At 40.8% G+C, this 18,703-nt stretch overlaps 1 protein-coding gene across 2 annotated transcripts; it reads left to right on the forward strand.

Moving 5' to 3' along the window:
- The first annotated feature begins 2,318 nt into the window (after positions 1 to 2,318).
- On the forward strand, positions 2,319 to 18,539 carry SLC18B1 (solute carrier family 18 member B1). Of its 2 annotated transcripts, XM_061474912.1 has the most exons (14): positions 2,319 to 2,440; positions 2,718 to 2,857; positions 3,987 to 4,082; positions 5,689 to 5,762; positions 6,514 to 6,661; positions 8,485 to 8,641; positions 9,863 to 9,999; positions 11,696 to 11,797; positions 12,751 to 12,842; positions 13,982 to 14,077; positions 14,881 to 14,955; positions 16,367 to 16,460; positions 16,566 to 16,612; positions 17,723 to 18,539. In XM_061474912.1, the coding sequence occupies exons 1-14, from the start codon at positions 2,395 to 2,397 to the stop codon at positions 17,793 to 17,795; spliced, it is 1,377 nt and encodes a 458-aa protein (XP_061330896.1). In that variant the 5' UTR covers positions 2,319 to 2,394; the 3' UTR covers positions 17,796 to 18,539. The 2 variants fall into 2 exon arrangements, with proteins under 2 accessions (XP_061330896.1, XP_061330897.1); XM_061474913.1 differs by lacking the exon at positions 2,319 to 2,440 and having other exon boundaries at positions 2,720 to 2,857; positions 5,726 to 5,762.
- The last annotated feature ends 164 nt before the right edge of the window (positions 18,540 to 18,703 follow it).

Genomic DNA, 18,703 nt, shown 5'->3' on the forward strand with positions numbered 1-18,703 from the left:
TTTGCTCAAGTTCTGGCCATTTTCAACTTATTGTCTAATCTTGTGTCTTTACTGAGCTTTGCGAAATCATACAGTTATATCCACCTATGATTTGCAAAAGCCAATACATTTATGTGTTCATCACCCACACATAGGGAGTTCATAGCCCTTTTTATTACTAGAGCCATAGCTCATTCTGATCATAGGGCATTACTAGTACTTCCCACATTTCAGTCTTCTACTGCAGGCACTGACTTTGTGGAAATCTGACTCCATAGGCTTTACTGGATTACTCATTACTCACAGGTAATTATTAATGAGAAGACGACTAGGTTTTGAAAGTGGTTGGAATCTGTTGAGTGAGAGTCTAGACTGAAAAGAGCAAGTAGTTGGAGTGAAAACTGTTTCACCTACTGAACATAATTGACCATTCTAGCCACAGTAGTGAAAGCTTTATTCTCTTGCCACAGTTTTAATCCCTCTGTACAAGTTTCTCTTATTCAGTCTGTTTACATGTCATGCTTTACATAGATCACTTTTTTCTCATTATCCTTTTGTGAACTCAGGATGACTTACAAGTGCTCTTCCTCTTTTTTTGGGGGGGGAAGTTTACAGCTGTTCAAATGGATTTACGTTTATGTCTTTTTTTCTGGAGGCTGGGGGGGGGGGGGGAAGTTTACAGCTGTTCAAATGGATTTACGTTTATGTCTTTTTTTCTGGAGGCAGACAGGAAAAGATTAATGTAAGCGGCGAGGAGAAGCAGACAGGCCAACCCAATATGGGTGATAAGCAACTTCTAGTTTATTTGTGACGCAGTTCACACATATATAGGAATGGTATTCAGCCACTCCTTCTTGGCACAACAGTATTGGTTAGCCCCCCCCACAGCTTCCTCCACATTCTCCTCCCAGGTCCGGTCTCCGGCCACCTGTGGGGGCCACCCCCCCGCCTTGCTTGCACAGTCCTCCAGAACTCTATGGTTCTGCTCTTAGAGTCATTCTGCAACAGATTAACATTGTTCTTAGGGATTTTTCAACTTCACAGCTACAAGATATGCCATACACAATATATTGTCAAAATAGGCTTCAGGAAAGGAAAGTGTTTTCTTTGTGGCTACTAAATTTTTTTCAGTTTCCTAATCTTGTGATAAGAAAGTTATTCCGCTTTTTCTTGTCACACGGAGTGTGGGATTCTAAAGTTAGGTACATGGCAACATTTGCTCTGAGACGTTCTTATTGTGCATATTAATATTGTAACTGGTGACAAGATGGAATAAGGATGGCCTAGTTAAAATAGTGCTTTTAAGAAGTAATTACTGTTGTTTTTTTTTCTTCAAGCAAAGGGTGGTCTGCATTTTACTACATTTCAAAGAGGTCCCCAGCTCATGTCTTGTCTCCTTCCTCGCTTTCCTACCCTCACAGTAGAAACTCATGCTAAATGCATTGATTGTATCACTTTTTCCTCATCTCTAGCCTGAATTTACTCCTGGACAGTTTATAGCTGGTAATTCTATATGACAGCTTTGTCATTCGGGTCCTCTGTTAATGTTTTGTGGAACCTGTAACTTGCTAGACTGTGTGGATGATCAGTGATCTTGCTTGGTCTGCCACTCCTAAGAACCGCTGAATGGTTTGAGATGGAAGAGAACTTCAAGATCACCCAGTTCCACCCCCCCCCCCGCCATGGGCAGGTTCACCTTCCACTAGACCAGGTTGCTCCAAGTCCCGTCCAGCCTGGCCTTGAACACTGCCACGGATGGGGCAGCCACAGCTTCTCTGGGCAACCTGTGCCAGTGCCTCAGCACCCTCACAGTAAAGAACTTACTCTAAATCTCCCGTTTCAGTTCAAAGCCTTTCCCCTTGTCCTAGCCCTACATGCCCGTGTAGAAATCCTCTCCGGATTTCTAAAGAAATCCAGTGCCCCCTTTAGGCACTGGAAGCTGCTCTTAAGGTCTCCCCTGAGCCTTCTCCAGGCTGCACAATCCCTGTTCTCTCAGCCTGTTTTCACAGGAGAGCTGGCTCCAGCCCTTACCATCTTCTTGGCCTCTTCTGGACTTGCTCCCACAGGTCCACGTTCTTGTTACGTTGTGGAAGAAGCCACCATGAATCCCCCTCACCAGACGCGCAGTGTACCTGCGAGTCAGCAGGTCACTACCTCCTAGAGCCCATCGCATGCTACCGCCCCGCGTGCACGCCCCTCCTGAGCCTGCAACCCGCGCTGGCCTCAGTCCCCCCAAAGCATTCCCCCGGCGGCTCCCGGAGGGGCTGTCGGTCCGTGGGGCGGCCCGGGCATGCTCAGTGGCTGCGGCCGGAGCGCCGGGGATTGGCGCTGGCCGCGGTCCCTGTTCCCTGCCAAACGGGGCGGCAAGGAGGTGCCGCTCCGCGCTGGCCATTGCGGGCACGGCGCTTCTTCCCCATGGGCAGCCGGGAGCCGGAGGGCGCGGACAGTGAGCAGGCCGCAGGTGTGGGGCGTGGGGCGTGGGGCGGAGAGGGGCTGCTGAAGGGGATGGGTGCCGCTGAGCCCCGCAGTACCGCTGTCACCGCGTGGGGTAGGGTCCTCCGGTGTAGCCGGGACTGCTCTCCTGCGTGCGGGGAGCGGCATGTGGGTACGGCTCGACCCCGGGCAGCGGGGCAGAGCTTCGGCTCGGATATTAGCTTTCAGACTTGATTCGCAAACTGTGTTTCTCTCTGTCAGCTTGTAACACACCTTTCCGTTTTCATTTTCATTTTCCTTGGTAGAGGATGGCATGCCAGGAGCACTTGGTGGGGAATCGAGAGGGCTTACCAGGGAGCAGCTATTTACAATGGCTGCGACAGCTTCTATAAACTTCAGCTCAATGATATGCTATTCAATCCTGGGACCCTTCTTCCCTTCCGAGGTAAATGATTTAGCCAGCTGCTCTTTAGATAATTTTCTTTTTATGCATTTTTGCTGCATACTGGGGCTTTTGAAAGGTTCCTTAGCACCTTGGGACCTTGGTGGCAGTCTGTGAGTCCAGGTTAGGCTTTTCAGTTGTGGGAATTTGTAACCTGGCCTAATGCTGGCTAAAATAGATTTCAGTGTATGTAACAGTGACCTGGATCTTGTCCATGAACTAATTTCACCTTCCTATGGCTGTAAAGGAGACAGCAAACTGATAATATGAAATAGAAGTTGAAATGGATGCTTGGATAAGTGAAACAGTTTTTTGCCCCGTGCTGGATAGCAGTTTGATGGTAGAGCTAAGATTAAAACTCTGCCCGTGCCCTGACTTGTATTTCAGTGCTCTAGCGACTCGGTGACCTTTTATTTATAGCTACCTCTCTATTAACTCATGCTGGGCCATTATTCACTGTGTTAAATTCCTGACCTAGCAGCTGGGGGGGTGCGGGACAGGAGGGGGTAAAATTTCTGCTTACGTTGAGTGAATACAATATTTAAATGTAGGATGAAAAAAAATAGTCACAGTGCCTTCACAGCAGAAGGCCATTTCTGTCATGATCAAGTTGTTCCCAAGTGTTAACAAAGAAATAATTTTATTTTTGCTTCAAATCCTCCTATATACTGTTTGTATCCAAGTAAGTGTATTTTGCCAGTTGGATAAGTAAAAATTTGCCTGGTGCTTCTTACGGATAGGCATGGTACAGAGAAGATAACAGGGACCTCTGTTCACTGCCCTCTCGCCATGCGAGGGATCAAGGCTTTGAAGCTAGCTCCCTTGCACCAGCTGAAGCCACCTGTAAAATATCTGGTTACCTGTTCAGTAGTTCAGCAAACAGCACAGTGTTCCACTTCTTTCAGGAAAGAGTATTGCTTTTCCCTTGATTACATGTAGCTTAAATAGAAGTGCAAGATGTCTTTAAATTGTTGTGTTATTAGGTTGTGAGTTCCTGCTGCTTTTGAGAAAGGAAATTACTTTGTAACTGCACTAACAGAGAATTAAAAAAAAATTGAATGTACAAGGCATCAGTGTTACTCACCTCAAGAGCTTGCCTCCATCTTTACACCGTTGTGATCTTTTTTTCCAGGCAGAAAAAAAAGGTGCCAGTAACACCATTGTTGGCCTGATTTTTGGATGTTTTGCTTTGGTCAATTTCTTGTCTTCTTTAATCTTAGGAAATTATGTAAGTATAATTGAGGCTGTAACTTATTTCTGTGATGACACAGGTTGGTACATGAAGACACTCCTCTAAGGCTGAGAAAAGAGTTGTCTCTTCAGTAGCAGTCCTGCAGGCTTATGCCTGCAGTGACTGGAGCCTGGCCAGTCAGTCTGAATCTGGGCTAAGTCTTGTCAGCTTAAAAATTACTCTTCTACAGTTCTCAAAAATAGAGAGACATGGGATGGTGGACAGGTAGCACTTCTGTTTCTCTGCTTAACAGAGACATGTAGCACTTCTGTTTCTCTGCTCTGTTCTGTTTGCTTCAGAGTAATCTGCTGATCAGTTCTCCTTTTCTATTATTATATTGTTGGGTTTTGGGTTTAGTTTGGTTTTCTTCTTTTTCTTTTGGTATGTTGTCTTTTTCTTAACATTTCCTCCTATTATGACTCTGCTGTTTGAGTTTTCCTTTCCGCTCCATTATACAGCCATATGAGCTAAATGTCTCCAGTTCTTGCAACTTTAGTTTTCCCACAGATTCAGAATATTTCTGATGATGAAGAACTTACAAATAAATTATGTAACAGCTTGTTTGTTTATATGCTGGAGCACTGCTTTCTGTGCATTTTTGGCTAGGATCATACCCTAAGTTGTGGCTGCTGTGGTGTCAGAGTCTTCTCTTTCTTTGCTAAGCCAATGGTGAATGTTTTTCTTTGATGATTAGGTGGCTTATCAAAGTGTCACACAGGTGCCATTGGTAAGTCCAGCCTCTGTGCCTCTAATGGCATTCAACTATGGCACAACTCTCACCAAGTTCTTTGCAGGGGAGAGAGAACTAGCATGCCATCCTTATTGCAGACAGGTGAAATGAGCAGCAATAGAGGTGGACAGTCCAGCAATCAGAAACCCTGAGGGTTTCAGTGAAACTTGGCAAAATACGGGCTTTAGTAATAATGGCTGAAACACAGGGACTTTGTCCAGGCCTGAACAAGAAGAGTCTGAAATACCTACTGTCCTTAGGGGAAGTTGCAGCAGGGAATTAGAAGCTCAGATATACTTTGTTTTGGGATTGAGTTAGCTTTGTAGCATGCCTTTTGTTACTCTTCACTCTGGCAATGGAGTCTGAAGGAAGGTGTGAGGTCCTTTCCATGGTAATGAATGGGAAAGCCTGAAGCTACTGGCCTTCCTCAGTCAAAGCTTTATGCTATTAAAGATTATGATAAATTTGCTTTAAAATTGGCTTCCATTGACTCTCCTAAGCTATATACATGAAAGGTATTGCTAACTTGGCATTACAGATGGTGCTGGAGAGGGGATTTATTACTTTATTTACAATGAGTAATGCTGCTGTAACCTGCTGCTCTGCAGAAGCTGCATCACCGAGCTGTGAAACAGTTAACTGCACCATTGTCTCACTATTCTGAAAACTGGGTTAAGTCACTTAACCCTTCACAGTGTTTTTATGTTCAGTATTTCATGAAGACACAGTGGCAGGAGCTGTATCTCTAGATCTTTTAGTTGCACATGCTATAAAGTGCCGATAATGTTTTGATTTCTTAACAGTAACTTACTTTGACAGAATGTTGATCTAGGCTTGAAATAATAACATGTAAAAATGGCATTTAATTTACAGATTACGCATATTGGAGCAAAATTCATGTTTTTGGCAGGGATGTTTGTCTCAGGATGTGTGACCATTCTGTTTGGGTGAGTAATTTTTGTTGGTTGTTTTGGTTGTGTTTGTCTTCTAATAATTCTCATCCATATGAAAAGATGGACACAAAACAAAACTGGAAACTGTTGTGCATCTTTTGGGTGTTGATTAGGTCACCTGACTTTTTGATCTTTACTTTTTCCCTACCCCTTATCAAGCAAAATTTCAGTAGGTTTCAAAGCCTGTTTACTAATTTGAAAGAAAAGAAGGAAGGTTCTATGTGTTTAAGTTACTAATATAGTTCGTAAACAGTAAGAAGTCTGTCAAAGTGCAGCAATAAAGGAACTACTTATGCATAATGTTGTAATTACTCTTTTCTTAAAAATATTGAGTGCAAATGAGAAGCTTTACCTGGCAGGCAGAGAGGCTAAGCCACTCATTTTAGCAAAATGAAAGTTTTATTAACAATGAGGAAGCTCTTTTTAGGTAGTTGAACGTCATTGCTTCAGACTCCTTGCACAGTTGCTTGGAAAAGCTGTGACATACAGCAGAAGATGGCATTTGAGTTTTTCACAGGTTAGTTTTTTTTGTGGTATTTTCACCACCAAAGAAAGGGGGAAGGACAAAGTTGCCAGAAATAGTTTGGTAGAGTTTGAGATACTTCACTGATGTGATTCGAAAAGATGTGGCAATAGATGTGTCCTTTAATGAGTAAGAAATGATGTTCCAGGGCCTTTAGGAGATAGCTTGTTGCATACTGAGAGATCTACATTTATTGTTTTGGGTTTTTTTCTTTTTTTTCAGAATGCTGGACAAGGTGCCAAGTGGACCAATGTTCATTGGTTTGTGCTTTTTAGTAAGAGCAATGGATGCAGTAGGTTTTGCAGCAGCAATGACAGCATCGTTTTCAATCCTTGCAAAGGCATTTCCCAATAATATAGCTACTGTCTTGGTAAGTGCAAAAAACAGTGCTAGAGCCAAGTACCCACAATATGATAAATTGCCAGTAGGAAGCCTAAAACCAGGAGGAGAAAATCTGCTGTCTTATGTGCAGGCATATTTGAAACCGTAACATAATGTTTGTTTTTAATTGAAAATCCAGGATGGGGCATCCACATCTTCTTTGGGCAACCTGTTCCAGTGCCTCCCCACTTTCACAGTAAAGAATTTCTTCCTTATATCTAACCTAAACTTCCCCTGTTTAAGTTTAAACCCATTACCCTTTGTTCTGTTGCTACACTCCCTGATGAGGAGTCCCTCTCCGGTATCCTAGTTAGCCCCCTTCAGATACTGAAAGGCTGCTATGAGGTGTTCATGCAGCCTTCTCCAGGCTGACAGACCCAATTTTCTTAGTTGGTAGATTAGATTAAGCGAAGTGCATCCTAGGGTAAAATCATAAAGCCTAAAGGAATGGATGAGGGTGTTTTAGCCTTGCTTTCCATTGCCTTTCTTGATAGTGCGAGATACTAAAAAGCACTTTTCCTCTCCTTATCCTTTTGGTACCAGTTTTCAGCCCATCTTTTACCCATTGGGTACCCTAGGGAATGTATGGGGAAGTTACTAAATGTAGGTATGTCAGTCCTGAAGTGGGAAGTTCAGCATCTGTCAACATGATCACTCTGTTGTAGGAGGTATGATCTACAGAACATAAACAATACCACTTTTCTTACAGTATCAGGTTTACCTTTCCCTGTTCTGTAATAATGCAATGCCTCAGTTCCCCTGCATCCCAATAATTCATTAACATAAAAGGGCTAAATGATGTGCAGCCTGTTTTGAACTGCTGTCTCCCTAAGTATTTTTCATGGTTGGTGAATGTCATGGTTTAAAGAACCAAAGTATAGGGATTAATCCTCATCTTTAGTTTTACTGATTTAAGCAAGTCTAAAATTTCTTGATTTTGAGACATTTTGGTAAACTTCAACACATGTAGTGCCCATGAGTTAACATAACTGCATTCAGATAATGCTTTTATTTCTGTTGTTCACTGTCCTGGGTTCAGGATATAGTATGTTTCTGGGTCCCAGAAGTTAGCAAAACTTTAATTGTAAGCAGTTTCTACCACCAGCTCTTACTGGTGGTTTAAGCATTCATTAATCAAATGTTGAGGCAGATGTTTACAGTGGTGACTATGATACTGTAGCACAAGATTTAAGCGTAACTGTATTATTGGACTTTTAAAACTCAGTATCTTATAAAAGATGCCAGATTATTAAATTGTGGCCAAAATAACCTGAGTTATCCTATTGCAATTTCACTGTTATTTCCTAGTCAGTGAATCCAAACAGTTGGTTATGGAAATAAAGCTTTAACTTGCCACATGTACCCTTGTGTATCTCATTATTCCATGAGATAATGACCCATCCAGATAGGCTTGTTTGGGTCACCCCCCTCAGGCTGGAGTGTAACAGCAGGTTGGAGAGATGATCACTTCAGCCTGAGTTGTCCTACAGATGCTTTCCGTCACTAGAGCATTTTTCTTGCCTCAGGACTGGGATCTGTTAGGTGGCAGCAGGGTGGGTAATGCTGCAGTACAGGTGGTTCCCTGTAGTGAGGCAAAGAGGGACTGGCTGTCTCACTTTGTTGGGGCACAGTGTTGTCTACCTCACTTTGTGAAGGTCAGTATTAGCTGTTATCCTCCTTAGTCATGCAGTGTTTTTTTCCTTTCTCTAGCCTGATTATGTTGTGCTGCTCCTCAGAAAAATGGCTTGCTTTTCATTGTTGCCTCAGTTTCTCAGCATACAGATTTTTCTTGCTGTCTTTTTCATCCTTTAGGGCAGCCTTGAAATTTTTACAGGACTTGGACTGGTACTGGGCCCACCTTTAGGCGGCTTTTTGTATCAATCATTTGGTTATGAAGTCCCTTTCATTACGGTGGGATGCGTAGTGTTGGTCTTGGTGCCTGTGAATATGTGCGTATTATCAAAATACGGTAAGCATCCTTCTTCCTACCTCCTTCACTCACTGTAATTTCTCATGTTCTTAACAGTCCTTTAAAAAAAATCACTTCTGAAGTCTGATCCAACTCAGAGGGCAAAGCTCCAGCTGAATTAACTTGTGATCTTGATCATACCCATGTTTTAATGCTAAGCTAAATTAATGTGTGCAGGTGGCCTGGAGTGAATCTGAGACCTCATGCCCATCCCTGCAAACACTAAGGAATCTGTGTGGAAGTGAACTGGGATATACTTTTGTTTTTTTTCATCTTCTTAACTTCAGAGCTTGTAAAGGATCAGTTCTGTCTGCTTAGTATCAGCTGGTCATTGCAGATAGTTGAAGAAAAGCTGGAGATAGGTTTTGCCTAAACCAAGAGCTCAACGTGTTTGAGTGGTTAAAAGTGGGGGAAAAACAGAATTACTGGAAGATCAAAAGGGGTTTATTTGTACTCACTGATGCAGGATCTCAGTAACATGAAAGAATGTTAAAGTTAATACATGAGGGGTTTAACTGAAGTGCTGGAGGTCATACAAATTGTATCCTAAAAAATATGGTATGATATATCATATCAATCATATGATATTACTAGCCAGTTTGGAACTATGTTAAATAAATGTTAGCTCTGAGGTGGTGGATGCTAACGAGTGAACTTTTAGTTCTATCTATACTTTGAGACCACATTCAACTATTAAAGCACCAACTGCATCAGGAAGGGAGCCTGACTTAGAAATGACATCTAACCATGACATCTGAAAGAACCTTCCTGTCTGTAGCACAAATTGAACATGTAAAAGACCCAAATGACTAGACAGATTTCAACTGATAAATGGCAATCTTTTTATTTTCCTTTCAAAGCATGTTTCTGATTGGACATGAATGGTTCGTGCATGTGTGCAGGTTGTGTTGAGACGTATCCATGAAGTTTTCATTGTATAAGGACTAGCGGAGAAGTAATTGTATTTTCACATAGTTGAAATAGTACATGCTTTTTGTTCTTTGGGGATTTGCAGTGTTGGAATCTAAACTGTACTTATTTATCAAATTTGGGGTTTCAATATAAAAATAGTATAATGCATAATAGTCTACTCTTGACTTTTATTTATTAGGTAATAAACAATAAAAAAAGAGAAATACTGATTTATTTTCTAAAGCAAGAAGATAAATCATAAGCTTATGCTGCTTAAAATAATACAATTTCCTATTTCTATTGAAACAGATTCAGTCCCTAGCAAGGACTCCTTTTGGAAGCTCATTCTTCTGCCAAAAGTCTTACTACTCTGTCTTACTATATTTTCTCTAAGTGCATGCTTGGGCTTTTTGGATCCCACAATGTCTCTATTTATCCTAAAGAAGGTAAGTCCTGTTAATATGCAGGGGAGTCTTGCTAAATAGTAAATAACTGGTTATAATTTTGTTTAGGATATTTAAACCATATTTAAGCCATATCCAATTACACTTCTTTAATTTACTGTTAAGAATATGATTTCCAAATAACATGATTTCCACAGTACTGGCAAATCTCAATTCCATTGACACCATCTGTTGCCACTGGGTCTTGGTAACTGTGAGAATGAGGGAATGTAAGGCCTTCAAAAATGTGCTTTTCCCACTTAATTGGCTTTCGATGCAGAGAACCTTCTCCGAACGGGGAATAGCAGCTGGTTTTGCAAATGAGGGACTTTTTTCATCTTTTCTGAAATCCGATTCTGTAAAACTGCAACAGTTGCTGACAGTGTTCTATCCCCTGGTATGGCCATTTTCCTTTGGGGACGTGATGTCACAGCTCTGCCTTGTCTGGCAGGTACGCTAAAATTAAATTGATTGCAACTATGTAGCCTGCCAGCTGACTTCTTCACTCACTTACTAAAAAGGCAAATGTCATTTTATTTATTTATTTTTAATTTATTTGACTATTTACTCGTTTCCTACTTGATTTTATTTACTTATTTTCCCAATGGTGTTTGAGATACTGAATTTGAAGTAAACTGTGTAAGATTCTGTTCCTGTGTGAAACTAGCCAATGCTTTTTGAGTGGTTTATTTGTTATTTGTTTTTCTAGGATATAGCATTTCACAAGTGGTTGTGATCCTTCTTTTTGTCTGTCTAGTCCAGCAGTTAGAGCACTCATCCAGGGTGGAGGAGACTTGGTGCTAGCCTCTTCCATCAGTGGATATGCGAATGTACGTCTTCCATCACCCAAGACAGATCTGTAATTTTGCCACTGTAGAATATTGTGCAATTGTGTGGCTCTTCTGCTTTCCCTATGCTCTGTGCTAACAGACACTTGCTGTGAAAGGGCTGTAGCCTTCTTGGCAGGTGTTCTAACCACTAAATTAGAGTTATTATTATGTGCTTGCACATGGCAAGGAAATAGAGAATATTTATGTAGTCCATGCCACATGAAACACCTTCCAATACCTTCTAACTGGTAGTTAAAGAACTCATTTGAGAGATTAGTATGCTTTTGTTTCATTACACGTTTTGTCTCAATACAGAAATGTGGTTCTGCATTAGGAAAATGTAGACCTCAGGGTGTGTGCAAAAAACCTGTTACTTACTCTAATAAAAATCCTCCTTTGATTGAAAAGCCACAGTTGTGTCTTATAGCACTGCTTGCTTTTAAGATGCACTGATCAGTGTTAGATGATTACAATTATGCTTTTCTGAGTGGAAATAAAACTGAAGATTGTAGGGGTAAAGACTAAATCCATCTAAATTTCACTGTCTGAAGTGTCTGTTTCAAACGTGCCAGATAATGATAGAATCCAATGTGCTGGTGTAGGGACATAGCATAGTGTTTCCTCCTGAGTTTATTTAGGCTTTATGTGTGTCAGGTATTTTTCACTCCGTGGTTAGAAGTGGAAGGAAATGACTTCTGCTGATGACTTCAATTGCTTGAAAAACCTCTGTGCAGTGTCAGTAAAATACTTACAATCATGCATTTCAGTATTTTGACGTAAAAAATATAATTCTTAGATTGTCTTTTAAGGAATGTAGCATATATGGTTTGATGTTTTGGGGTTTGTTTTATTTGTCTTCCTTTTCATAGTTCAAACTCCCAGCCGGTTATGTAGGCTTGGTGTTCCTAGGTTTGGCACTCTCGTACTCCCTGTCTTCTCCCCTCCTCGGACTTCTAAGTGACAAACTGCCAGTGAGTACTTACCCTGCTGTTTGTGGAGGGGTAGTAAGGCATTCTGTGCATTTAGTTAAAACTGGATCATTTCCCATTTTGGAGCAACGGATGAACACCTCATCCTATAAAGGGATGTCTTAGGACCTTGCATGAGCGCTGAATACGGCTCACTTGAATGTCTCTTTTGCAAGGTCCGCATAATACAAGAACATATAAAATAGTAAAAAATGTTGGACAATAATTCTGTAGTTGAAATGTGTTGAGCTTTTCCAGTGGACTAAGCATAATCTATTTCCAGCCAGTGTGAAATGGAGAGTAGGAGATTATATCCCACTTATCCATGCTTTTGACCAGATCTAATTTTATCAGCTTTAGAGAAGAGGAGTAAAGATGTTTTGCTTAGCTGTAGTGACTTTACCTCTTAAAAAGTGTAATATCCTAATTAGATCAGCACACCAACTGGCTATGGTTTTCTAGTTCTTAACTGCACCATAGAAGGACACTTTATACCTTGAAATGCCTGGTTGATAGCTACTGCTCAGTATTCAAGGAAACCTACAATTTGAATGCTGTGCATGAAGGATAGCATCAGTTTTCTGACACGTATTGTTTCAATAATGGCCTTTGTATATGAGAATTACATGCAGTGCTGCATGATATTTCTTATACTAAGGAAGAGTAAGGCCTAAAATACTTTGCTAACAGAGCAGCACCGTTACTCAGCATCCTGAAGAAATCTTGGTGTTAGGCAGCTGCTGCCAGTGTCAACGTTGATGAGGAAACATGAATTCTTTGTTTCTTGGTGGTATTCAGAACTGGCAGAGAAACTGTGAATTCCCAGTTTGTGTGTAATGGTCTCTGCAGGATCCGTACTTTCAGGAGATGGAGATTTAGAAGAAGGGTATTAGGAGAAACAAAATAGTTACATTACAAATTCACATCTTTAAAATACATACCTCTTCCTTTCACAGTACCTCAGGAAGTGGTTGCTGGTATCTGGAGGCTTAATGACAGCCCTGTGTTTTTTCATGTTAGGACCTGCTCCTGTACTACACATTGAAAGGTATGGAACTGCCACTTCTTCAGCCTATCCCCTTTTGTGATGTTTTTGTGATAGATGTCGTAACCATAGTCATGAATGTCCACAGTCTATAATTAGTACCTCTGATCATGAAACAGGGTTTTTGTTTAACTACTAACATGAAACTACCAATATAAAGCAGAGAAAGCATCTGAAAATGGAGATTTTACAGCTTCATAAAACAGATACTTTTTCTTTGCTTTTACTGTTACCATTTGCTCATGTGTATGGTGGGAAGAATGCTGCTGCTTATTTTTTTTTGCCTTCCAATTCTATGCATTTCCACTGCAGCAAAACAAAGTTATATTTTCTGTCTTATTTTTCAGTTTTCTCTCTTTCATTAGTGTTTCTTAACTAGGGGGTTTATTTGCATGGTTCTGCAGCAGTAGTTTTTGTTCTCTCTGTATATAGTTTACTGAGGGAAAACACCAGATTATAGCTTTGTTTTCAGCTAGCTAAGTAGAGACAGTGTCTGTTGCACTTGAACACTGAATTACTGTATCTCTCAAGTTAATTCACAGCAAAACATTCTGCTACATTTACAAAGTAACTGTACAGTCCTTTTGTCCTTGGTTATATACTCTGTTAAAGATGCTGATAGGCTTGCAAATGTGCAGAATTAGTCAACTCCTTCCTCCTAGATTTCTAATTTTTAAAAAGGTCACACATTTGAAATTGGTGAGATAATACATTGAGCTGGTGAGAAAAATCAGTAAAATCTTTGAGGTTCTTTTGTTTAGCTATGTCTATTTGGTTATAATGTATTAGGCTATAAAACTTTAGCTGCAAATTCTTCACTTAGTCTGTGCAACAGGCTAAGCCTGGCACTTGGATATATGATTGATGAGTTAAGCTCATCTGTCTACCTCTTCTCTGTGTGCTCCTCTTAAAATGAGCTGCATTCGATAAGGAAATACTTCATTTGAACACAAGATATTAAAATTCTTTTACAGTCTTTTTTAAGCATAAAACTGTATTTTTCAAGTCTTAGTGTGCAATTAGAGTTCTTTTTGTCTTCAGGGAAACTATTTTTTGGTCAGTCATGGAGAGCTGATGTAAGCCTTCAGACAGATGGGGTCCTTACTTCAGCTGCTAACTTCTTTTAAATGTCTCTTTTTCAGTCAGCTGTGGATGTTTGTGCTAGTGCTGGTTTTGGTTGGGTTTTCCCTTGGCATGAGTGCTATCCCAGTTTTTCCAGAGATACTGCAGTGTGCATAGTAAGTAACTCCGCCCAACACATCTTTCATGTTACTGACAGTAGGAAACTGCAACTAGTTTTCTGAGGTGAATATGAAGTAGTGTTTCGGTGTGGCATTTTTCCTCCATTTTGAGACAAAGGCAGTGAATAATACTTAAATGCTTCCACTACTCTTTTGTCTTAACGTTTTCTGACTGAACACCCCAATCATTATACTCCAAATGATCCAAATTTAAATTTGTAAATGTGTACCTCAGTACTGTGAACACATTGAAGTCCATCAGGCTTTGGATCTCATAGCATGATGTGACCTGTGCGTGGTTTCATATACGTAGGAATTATTTCAGCTTCTGAGGACAATTTTCACTGGATTTTCAGACTACATTGGCTTTAACAGCTGCACCTACCAGAACCATACTTGGCCAAAGTACAAGGTCTGTGATGTGGCTTGGCAGTAATGACCTGTAGAAGGGTCTTGATTTACTCTTTACTACTATGTTTCTCTTGGAACAAGGTCTTTCCTTTGTAAAAGCTACCTGTCACTGTTCTTCATTTGCCACATGAAACACAGGGAATAAGTGGTGGTGTGATGTTAGGAATCTTATTTGGCAGACATCAGAGATGAGGAGCAGCACGCAGTACTCCAGAGAGGCAGCAAAGAAGAAGGTTCTGGGTAAACAGGCATGATTCCACTGTACACTTTTGCTTGTTAACTATTTATATTGTATGTAAATAAAAAGGAGGGAAAAATCTATAGGGGAAGGCTATAGACTGAGACACAATAATGTATTTTATTGCTGTAACTGGTCTGTCTTTCTGCAGTGACAATGGATTTGAAGAAGGTCTGAGTTTGCTGGGACTGGTGTCTGGGCTCTTCAATGCCATGTGGTCCCTTGGGTAAGTATACCGTCACCTTTTTTGTAAGCTGTGAGCATTTGCTTATTCTTCACTATTGCCACACAAGAGCCTGCTGCATTACCACCAGAAGTCTTGCACTGCAGTCATTGTGTTGACCTTGATTCAAAAGGTTCTTGCTAAACAGGTGCCTGGTGGGCATGTTAAAACAAAGCTTTTTATGCAATAAAAGGAATGGACTCTGAACTTGTCTTCCTTTGAAATGTATTGTTGTTCATATCAAAAACCTGCAGTGATTAAGTGGATGTTAACTTGTGCTTCTGTGTGGTCATTTTTCTTGTCACTGAAATATTTAATGCTTAATAATACAAAGAGGGGTGGACCCTAATTTTTTACAAAGCTAAGTCTGTGCACATGGACTGACCTGGAAAGTATCTGCTCCTGACTAATTCCATTCTCCCTTTTTCGTTTTCCATGTTTCCTCCTTTTGTCTGGAATAGCTTAGGGTAGAATCTTCTCTTTCAGCCACAGCCATTATTTAAGGTCTGTGTTTGTGTAGCTTAGCAGAGTGTGTCTCTGTTTATTACTCAGTGGCTGTTACAGAAATGAGTGAAAGGCACTACTGGCTGAGTGACCCTTCGAGCTGTCACTCAGTGGGAAGATTCTCCCCTTTTGATAGCTATGCCCAGGATTTTTTTACCTGTCCTGTTTACCTGTCTTTGTGGCTGCAGGTAAATTCTCACCATTTTTTACCAGGCTAACTGAAGTTCTAGCTGTCCTGTTTATTTGGCATAGAGTACAGTACAGATATAGGTAGAATAAATTTACCAAACCCCATTTTTATGCTGTTATCAAACCTGGTTTTATTACATGACTTGGTACCAGGAAGTCTCCCTAGTTTTACACAGCTTTGTCCCTTTCTGTAGCAAGAGACCATATCATTAGGCCTTTCATAAAGTGACAGCAGCTGCGTGACCTTTCATGACATTCTTAGGCACGAAGGTGCAGGACAGTTGCACACAGCTCAACCTTGCAGTAACTGCATCTGTCACAATATGCCTCCCTACCTGCCTATATCCATCAGTTTGAGGGATGAGAGTTTAAAGTTCTTTTATGATAAAATTGATTGGTTAGATGCCTGGTAGCACATAGTCCTTAATGGGATCTCTAAACCAGTCTAGATACAGGAAAGAGTGCATTCAGCTTTCTGATGTGGATCTTATTTCCAGGTGAAAAGGTAACTAGACAGGTCTATTGGAGACATAGCAAACAGAGTATTAATAGTTACTGTGGATTATAGGAAAGTTAGGTCTGTGGAAGACAATCTCTTTGTTGACAGAGGAGAGAGAATCAATGGAGGGAGGCCACAAAATGCAATAAAGAAGTTCTCTGAGGATGCAGTATGTTATCTTTTCTGTTTGGGATGCCAATACGTCATTTTGATTTGCTGTAGGGCATTTGCAGGTCCCACTCTGGGAGGATTTCTAAATGAAAAGCTGGGTTTTGAATGGGCCTCAGCCATCCAAGGAGGATGGGCACTATTAAGTGTAAGTAATTACGCATTTTTTGCTTTTTTTGTATCTGTTGCAATTATGGGCTATTGCATAAGGTTGTTGTTATTATTATAATTATAACTGACTGTTTCCTCAAAGGGTCTTGCAACTGGAATATTCTATATCACTGAGGCAACAAAGAGAAGGTATGCTGAGATATTTATTCTTCATTTTACTTGCAGCCAAATAAAGCAAACCTTTGAAAGGTGTGCTTCCATTTTTTCCTCACTGCCAACCTGATAATGAATAACAAGACAAGCAGTAAAAATATCGCTTAAATACTTTGTCTCTATGCTTTCCTAAATTCATGCTGACTTAAACAGAGACCTAAACTAGGCAATGCTTGTTCTGTACAAGCAACAGGACTGTGGCATTAATAAGCAAACCTTACTGATGGCTCCTCCACGAGGGTGTCTGTGAGCTGGAATTGACTGGATAGTTGCACTCAGGGAGTAGTGGCCAATGGCTCAATGTCTGGATGGAGGTCAGTGATGGGTAGTGTCCCATAGGAGTCCATACTGGGACCAGTGCTGTTTAACATCTTCACCAATGACATAGACTGTAGGATTGAGTGCGCCCTCAAAAAATTTACAGATGGAGGTGTTGGAGCAAGTCCAGAGGAGGGCCACGAGGATGATCAGAGGGCTGGAGTACCTCCCGTATGAAGACAGGCTGAGAGAGTTTGGATTGTCCGGCCTAGAGTTTAGATTGCCCAGCTGCTAGAAGGGGTAATTTGTAGCAGCTTTCCAATATTAAAGGGGGCTTACAGGAAATATGGGGACAGACTTTTCAGCAGAGCCTTTTGTGACAGGACAATGGGTAATGGTTTTAATCTAAAAGAGGGGAGATTCAGGCTGGATGTGAGTAAAAAAAATCTTTACAATGAGGGTGGTGAGGCACTGGCACAGTTTGCCCAGAGTTGTGGATGCCCCATTCCTGGAAATGTTCAAGGTCAGGTTGGACAGGGCTCTGAGCAACCTGATCTAGTTGATGATGTACCTGCTCGTTAGGACTAGTTGACCTTTAAACATCCCCTTCCAACCCAAACCATTCTGTGATTCTGTGATTCTGTGAAGTGACAGGTGTGAAAGCAATAGTACGTACTTCTCTGCAATAGTAGGGAGCCAAATCCAGTGATCCACATAGCTCTTTCCATGTAATGTGTGGCTTTTTGCTATAATGTTGATATTGCACTGAAGTATTTGGAGAATATTAAACTTGTTTCTTTGCTTCTGTTTTTTTGCTTGTGCAAACAGTTCCAGTTCCAGCCTGCAAAATCCTCCTGGTACTAATGAAGAAAGAACTCATCTGATGAGCAGTGAATCATAGCCAGACATACTTTCAATTCTCAGTTTACTATTGTGGTTTTACCAGTTATTGACATGAGTGGACTTAAAAGTATTCCATTATTCTGGAGCTGGGATACATGATCCCTTAGTGAACAACCAGTTGTGGTTTAGTTATAGCTTTATTACTGTTTTGAAACCCTGAACACTGACTTTCTTTTGAAAGTCTTCGCGTGGGTTGGCTGAAGTGATGAGTAACCCTCAGATGTCAGCATGTTTATTGTGTTCCATGTACAGTACAGCACTGTATGTGAAAGAAGTGTGTTTTCAAATGTCTGGTTTCTACACTTGGGCCTGCTGTGCATTATTCTTGGGTAAAGCTACTATTTTGCTACTATGATTTTCTGTATTTTTTTAAAGAATGTTCATTATCTTGTAGTACTTTAACTGATAACGTTAAAACAGAATTTGAAATGACAAAGCATTAAGCACAATATTTTTTTCAATAAAGCAACCTTTTTTCCTAAGTTTTGCAGATTTTCTCAAACCAAGTCTGAAAGACTTTGTGTCTATCAACATTTGTATTATCCTGAAAGTGCCTGAAAATGGGAGGCAAAGGTAATGAAGAGTTAGCGTCTCTACACAGAACTAACTGATCTTCAGTCCTGGAGGAGGCTTGGCATCGTGTGTATACATATACAAAGAGATATGTTTGTATTATGTATGAAGACTCCGCTTGAGTTTGTGAGATCTATTTCACTAATAAATGCCAGCTGGAATGTTTGTACTAGTCGCCTCTGCAACAGTAGGTCTATCAAAAGTCTAGAGCTATTTTTTTCCAACAGTGGGGAAAAAAAAAGTATCTTCTCACTTTCTCCAGGTGTTCAGCAAAACAGCTCAAGGGGAGCTGGGACAAGGGCATGCCTGGCATATTCACAGTAGACCACCTGA

This window comes from Pezoporus flaviventris, unplaced genomic scaffold, assembly GCF_033815535.1.
Source record: "Pezoporus flaviventris isolate CSIRO_AGI_PZ_B2104156 unplaced genomic scaffold, CSIRO_AGI_Pfla_v1 ptg000081l, whole genome shotgun sequence".
Classification (NCBI taxonomy): domain Eukaryota; kingdom Metazoa; phylum Chordata; class Aves; order Psittaciformes; family Psittacidae; genus Pezoporus; species Pezoporus flaviventris.